Raw genomic sequence first — 6,815 nt, 5'->3', positions numbered from 1 at the left:
TTGTCAAATTGTTCATACTTGAGTTATAATTGTGATATGTGATTTTTGGCATGCCACCTTTTGCTTACATTGGGTTTGAGTATGGTTGAAATCTATGAGTTGGAAATATTATAGTTTGAATTATTACGATGTTAAACAAGTGTAAAAACATAGAGGATGTGTGCCAAAAAAAAGAGATTAAACAAATAGGGCTCAGAAATATAGGGAACCCCTAAAGTTGAAGCAATTATTTTGGGCCAAGAAAATAGTGGGAGACCCTATTTTACTCCTAGAGGCATTGCTTTAGGGCTACTGGAGATGCTCCAAGTAATAAAAATGATGTCTAAGATGTAAAGCGGAGTTAGTTTGTTATATTAGCTATCACAACAAACTATTCTCGATCATGTAAGAAGAACCCAGTTATTTGGCGAGACGGTTAGGAGAAACCAAAGGAAGGACATACATAACAGAATGTCGATGCTTCATTTAATGTTGACACATTCAGAGGGGCGGCGGGCTGTTATTCGTGATAATAGAGGTTTCATTGATGGTAGCTGCTACATGTTACCCTCCGTCGGTGATGCTCCAATAATAGAAGCAAGGGCGATACGAGATGGTCTTATTCTTGTTGGTCAAGTTGGTTGCTCAAAGTTGATTGTAAACAATAACTGCATGGACTGTGCCAATTTCATTGGAGCGGCTGCTGCAATCTATAAAGAATGCACTATTCTCTCTAGAGGGTTTGCCCATGTTATTTTTTCTCATTGTGCTATGGAAGATAACAAAGTAGCACGTACTTTGGCTTGTAAGTCAGAGGGACCTCAGTTGACTGTTTAGCTGGAGCATACGTCCCAAAAAAATTGGTTGCTTACAAATGATGTAACTATTTTCGATAATCAATAAAGTTGTTATGGTGATTTTTCTTCAAAAATCCTATATAACTAAGAAGATCATCCCACTAATCTATTTATCTTGACATGCAGTTGTGCCACATCATCAATGTTCCACATTATCATTTTAAGTAACATACGATTCAATTTCGGTCACTTCATACTCCAATTGATCCTCTCTTGGTCTACCACTACCCTTCTGCATTAAATCCAATTTCACTTTGTTTTGGAGAGATAAAATCGTCATTGCAACCAATATTCAAATTCTGATCACTAATATTTCATATATGCACGACATCAGTGTCAATTGCAAGAAAAACTCGGTTGAAGAAAAATATTTAGTGAGTACTGCTTAAATAAGGGTTGAATGTCGTGATGAATCTTATTTGCTCATGCAGCTTCTACCGAAGCTCCCAAGAGCAGCAACGGCCATGACATTGTCAACTGTAGATATGTCTTATGCAGATCAGATTTGAGCCCTCAAGTCGATGAAATAAACGCCATCAATTAATATTGAGCATTTAGATTGTTTTCCATTGATTAAACAGCATATTTTGTTTTATTAGTTTCTGACAAAATTTGTCATAAATTGAGGTTGCACACTATGCATATGTTGGCAATGGAGCGCTGAAAGCGTGCTTCGGTCCCAAAGATGTACTTCGCCCAAATGTCCTCAACTCTTCAATTTGTTGATCTCTCTATTTATTCAGGTCTAAATATTTCGGTGTTTACAAAGACATATCAATCTGCATCCTGTTAGTGGTTCTAAAATGTATTTCTCAACATCTACATTAAGCTTCTTCCTTTTTAATGTGGGCTTCTTTTTAAATTGACAAATAATATCTGAATGTCCCGCTGCAACGCCGGGCATCATCTAATTTAGTAGAAAAGAAGGCATCAATGGATATATTCTCTTCATAGAAAGAAGGAAACGAAAATAATTAAGTGAGAAAAAGAGAGGCATCAAACAGTTCAACACTGAAGAAAAACGAACGCACACACTTTCGTCCCCACAAAAAGATCCTTGCAAAAAGAAGAACGGACGGATCACATAACCGCGCAAGCACCGGCCGGGTCCTCCTCTCTGTAGAGCTGGCAGCCCGGCCTGTAGATGCTACCGCCGGCGTAGCACCCCGCTGGCGTCGGCAAGACACCGACGGAGTAGCCGTACACCCTGCCGCAGCTGCAACACCTGCACCCCTCGTAGTACCCCCGGTAGCACGGCTGGCAGCACGAGCAGCCGTATGATGATCCTGCTGTTCCTATCGGCTGTGGCGGCGCCGGCCACGACGGGATCTCTATCTCCGCCGTCGTCGGCTTCACGTCGACCGGCCAAACGGGCCCCGCCGGCGGATGATACAGCCTCTGATCTCTCTGTTTCTCCTGCTCCACTGGTGGCGCCGGCGGTAATGGTTCGTACTGCGGCTCGAGTTCGGCCGGCCTCTCCCATTGCTTCTGCTCCTCGATCGTCGGCGGCATCCCCGTAGAAATGTGGCTGTCAGGGGCAGGCGGCTGCGCAGGCGGCGGCGGGTTCTCGACCGGCGGCGGTTGTGGCCCCTGTGGCGGTTGCTCTTGCTCATGAACTGGCGGTGGATGAGGCTCCATCTCCGTCTCTTTCCGCTTCCCCTTCTGTTTATTCTTGCCGCTCTTCGTTGGCGGCGGCCCTGCCATATTCCCCTGTGGCTCGCCACCGCCGCCGTGTTGGATGATCTCGATGCCCTTGATCACCTTTCCCCCCTTGCACCTGATCTTGCATGAGAGCCTGTGCGGGTCGAACGGCCCGGCGACTGCGATCGTCTTGCTTCCCTCGTCGAAGGAGATCGTCCTGATCCCCTCCCGATCTGCACGTACAAATGAACCGGAAGGATCAACAATTTAAATCACAAGCGAATGTCCAATTCCTAAGGTAAATCTATCTGAAAGCAAAGAAAACTCCTGTGGTTTTCAGATGGATGAACATGCATGTAGGAAAATAATTTTGAGGTTATAATTAACCTTGGAGTTTGCAGAGGATCTTGCGGATCTTTTTGTAGCACGAGCAGCAATCAAGATCAACCTTTAGGATTAGCGTGGACATCTGTTTTGACAGCAGAAAAGATAAAAGTAAATATTCCTCCTGTAAATTTGTTTAGGAAGCACAAAATTTCGAGGCCTGTCAAAATGAACACATCTAGCAATCAAAATTTATTTGAAATTTTGCGGAAACATTGCATGACACATCGCGAAGCTTAACATTCCCGGTTATTAGAAATGAGAACATAAAGTTAGCAAACTTTATTTATTCGGATGCAAGTAGGGAGTAGTTCAATCTCAGATTTTGCAATGGCAAGGCAGGTGAATGTCTATCTACATGCAGAGCTGGAGGGTACTGGTCAGACGGAGGGACCGACCACTGTTGGACGCGGCGCTGGACGAGCTTAGGAGGCTACATGCGCGGATTCGGGATGATGGACGCGGACGCCGTTGACGTCTTCATGCCGCTCTTCGTTCTTTAGTCTCCCCTTGCATCTTTGTGTTTATCTTAGGCACCAGACTTGGCGTATTTGTACTAAGTTATCAGCACTTTGAGGTACCAGTTTGTGATGTGAGTTGTATCGCTACTATGTGGTTGCCGTGTTGGCTTTATATATAAAGCCGGGCCTAGGGCCTTCCGTTTAAAAGGCAGGTGAATGAAACACATATATATGTAGATAGCATCTATGCGGTGATAGCTATAGGCATAAACATGCAATGTTCTAGACACTAGAATATATGCTCTTGCCTGCCATTGTTCTTGTGACCTTATTCTTTTGTACTTCCGGAAGAAGAACCATACACCCGTAATTTGTACAGACAGATCAATTCCAGTACTATGAACGCATATAAACATAATTGTAGGACACATAACCCATGGTATGTTGCAAATTTGTAGAGAGAGAGAGAGAGAGAGAGAGAGATCACCATCTCTGCCATGCTTTCGGCGTGGCCTCCTTGGCTTCTTACATGGAGAGAGAAGCAGATTGAAGTAGAGGGAGGGACAGAAGCTGATTGAAGTGGAGGGAGGGAGAGAAGCAGAGAGAGAGAGAGAGAGAGAGAGAGAGGCGTGGAGTGTGAAGGGTGGAGAGGGAGGCGTATAAATTGCAGGGACTAGTAACGCGTTTCCTTATTCCCCCATAAACAATATTCTCTTTAGTAGGCATGCAATCGGTTGATTCCCTAACAAAATTTATTTGGGATTTAACACATGTTTAAAGCTGTATTTATTTGCTGACTAATTGAAGGGGTAACCAAATTATATCTTCGGTTGAGTCCAGCTTGCCAGAATTTTATTAGAGTTTGAAAATAATACAAGTTTCATCTTCAAGGGCAAACCTCCCAGTCTTTACAGGTGTAGAAAGAAATTTAAAGACAAGATTATGCTTCTGGTCATTGAGCTACCAGAAAACAATATAAAAATTTCCACTCTTGGAGTGAGTCCTTCCTGTAATTGACCATTTCCTTGTAATTTTGAAGGGCCTAGAGACTTGGCCTTGCGCCTTGTATTACCCCCTTTTTCCCCTTCCTTTTGTACATAAATATTTTTTTTATAAAATAACAGATATACTGAGTACATAATATGGAAAGCTAAAGCTCAGCCCTCAAAAACATATTTACAAGTTTAAAAAAAAAATCAAATCTATTTTCTAGTTAGACACATATTGATAGGTTCTAAGTTTTATAAGACACTTTGTTGGCAGCTCAAAATTACTAGAAAGGTAAAACATTTCATAAGGCGAGCCCTTCATGGAACTATTACTCTAAAAAGTATTTTGACAAATCGTCATATTGGCAAAAGTGGTGAGTGCCCAGTTTCTATCTCCCCAAGGAGCAGAAGATGTTTTACACCTACTTTTCTATTGCCGGCAGCCCAAGAGATGTGGAGGGTTTAAGGTATAAATGACACTATTGAGGATGCGATGGTTGTTGATCATGCAGATCAGCCGTGTTGGAACACTTGCTTGGCTTGCGAGATAATAATCTCCCAGGGTTCGACATCGTGGAACTGAAGGAGACCATCTGTGTGACATGCTGGTATTTGTGGTGGATGCGCCGACGTCATACACAGAATGAGGATGCGCCTCCTTTGCACAGATGTAAGCTATCTATCTTGGCTATTACAACAAATGCAGCGAAGGATTCGAAGCGAGTTATTGGTTTAGGTTATGCAAAGTGGACAAGACCGGAACCCCGCCATATAAAATTGACGGTTGATGCATCCTTAAATTCCGAAAGCTGTGAAGAATCAGTGGGAGTAGTTCTGCCCAGGGCACATTTATAGCTGCGACAAGCCTCCTCATTCCGCATATATCTTCGGCGGCAATGACGGAAGCGATGTCAATGAGAGAGGGTCATTCTTTAGATAATTCAATTAGTTGTCAAAGGATTGTTGCTGAATCTGAATCTCTAGAAACAGTTGAAGCATGCACAGGAGAAGCAAGATGGTGGAATGACCCTTCGGTTATTTTTGTGGACTGCATGGCCATGGTGTCATCCATAGGTAATGTTACATTTAAGTATTGTCAGAGGGAAGCTAACAATGTAGCTCACGAGATTGCTAGAGTTTATTTTCATAATAGAGTTCTTGTAATTGGGTCTATGAATCCGCTCATTTTATTTTACATAAACTTATAAACAATGTAACTATTATGACGATTAATAAAGCTCACAGCAGAGTCCTGTTGTTTCCCTAAAAAAATACGTTAATTTGTAGGTTAAAAAAGATATTGTTGAGTTAGAAATACAAAAAAAAATAACTTTATTGTGATCCACATATTGTCCTTTTGTGAGTAGGTCACAACTGCAAGATATGTTGAAGAAAATTTTAATATAAGTACTACACATTTATACGTTCATGCATATTTCCTCCTAGTTGTTTGAGTTCTCAAAATGATGCCATTTTAATTAAAAATGAGTTTTCTCTCTGATTATTTTGGATTCAATGGTATCTTCTTACTATTGATTCAACCTCTTAGGGCAAACATATTCACTTCGTTTATTTGAAAATAGAGTTTTGGAACTATAGTGATCTAGTATTTTCTTCCCGTGGTCTGGATAGGTAAGTTATGTAGGCTACAACTGTTCATATCAATTACTAGTATGTTGGATATTGCCAGGATCTTCACCCTATGTTTGACTCGTCCTAGATGAGTTCATACCTGTCGATTCTGGCCAAATAAAAAATATCACGGCATCCGTACAATCACACCAATCTACGCCAAGATAAAGAATGTTTGGTTGCCATGAACATACCCTGTGATTCAAGGTCTCTTGCCTAGAATTGCCGTAAGAAAAATAAACCCCATTAATTGATCCTCCTTTAGGATTGTACAAGCACATCCTGGACTATATCACGATTAGAGTCGAGTTCTAGTACTAACCTAAGAGTTGATACACCGATATTTTGTCAAGTTAAAGAAGCTAAACAGTAAACAAACTTTTCTGTAACTGTTTGAAGATTGTATTGCAACGCATGTAGCGGCAGAAAAGAGAGCAAGACTTCCTTTTGTAAGTGAAGAAAGAACTAGACTTCTTTAAAAAGGTTTTGAAATTGTAATTTGTGGAATATTCATCTATCTTATTAGGTAACTACTCTTGTGAGCAATTCTTACTTTTTTAGGGGACTTTGTTGGTGGGTAGGGTGTCCCTGCTCTTTTATATTGATGGCGTAAAAATGGAAGTCCCATACTAGCCTACAAGATACTTATGGAAATTGAAAATCCCACTAAAGATAAAGATATTTATGTGGTTCCTATGAAGGGATTTGGTGCCCAAGAGGCAATAATAAAAGAATATTCATTATTACCAATCCATGTTCATGATAATGTTTATATACCATGCTTATTGGATTATCCGGAAACATAATACATGTGTAGAATATAAACATAATGTGTCCCTAGTATGCCTGTATACTAGTTCGTGAAATAAATG

At 41.2% G+C, this 6,815-nt stretch overlaps 1 protein-coding gene across 1 annotated transcript; it reads right to left on the bottom strand.

Annotated features, from left to right (window-relative positions):
• Positions 1-1,759: 1,759 nt before the first annotated feature.
• Positions 1,760-3,939, bottom strand: LOC124699001 (protein PYRICULARIA ORYZAE RESISTANCE 21-like). Its single transcript, XM_047231380.1, has 3 exons — positions 3,810-3,939; positions 2,865-2,946; positions 1,760-2,710 (listed from the first exon to the last, which is right to left on the bottom strand). The coding sequence occupies exons 1-3, from the start codon at positions 3,819-3,821 to the stop codon at positions 1,917-1,919; spliced, it is 888 nt and encodes a 295-aa protein (XP_047087336.1). The 5' UTR covers positions 3,822-3,939; the 3' UTR covers positions 1,760-1,916.
• Positions 3,940-6,815: the final 2,876 nt, after the last annotated feature.

Source organism: Lolium rigidum, chromosome 3, assembly GCF_022539505.1.
Source record: "Lolium rigidum isolate FL_2022 chromosome 3, APGP_CSIRO_Lrig_0.1, whole genome shotgun sequence".
NCBI classification, from domain to species: domain Eukaryota; kingdom Viridiplantae; phylum Streptophyta; class Magnoliopsida; order Poales; family Poaceae; genus Lolium; species Lolium rigidum.
Note: the sequence above shows the minus strand (reverse complement) of the source record. Positions and strands in the feature narration are given on the sequence as shown.

What these genes read in the sequence shown, in the direction of transcription:
- LOC124699001 (XM_047231380.1), bottom strand. An exon ending in GATCCTCTGCAAACTCCAAG is followed by an intron (nt 2,711 to 2,864) that starts GTTAATTATAAC and finishes TTGTACGTGCAG; the next exon opens with ATCGGGAGGGGATCAGGACG.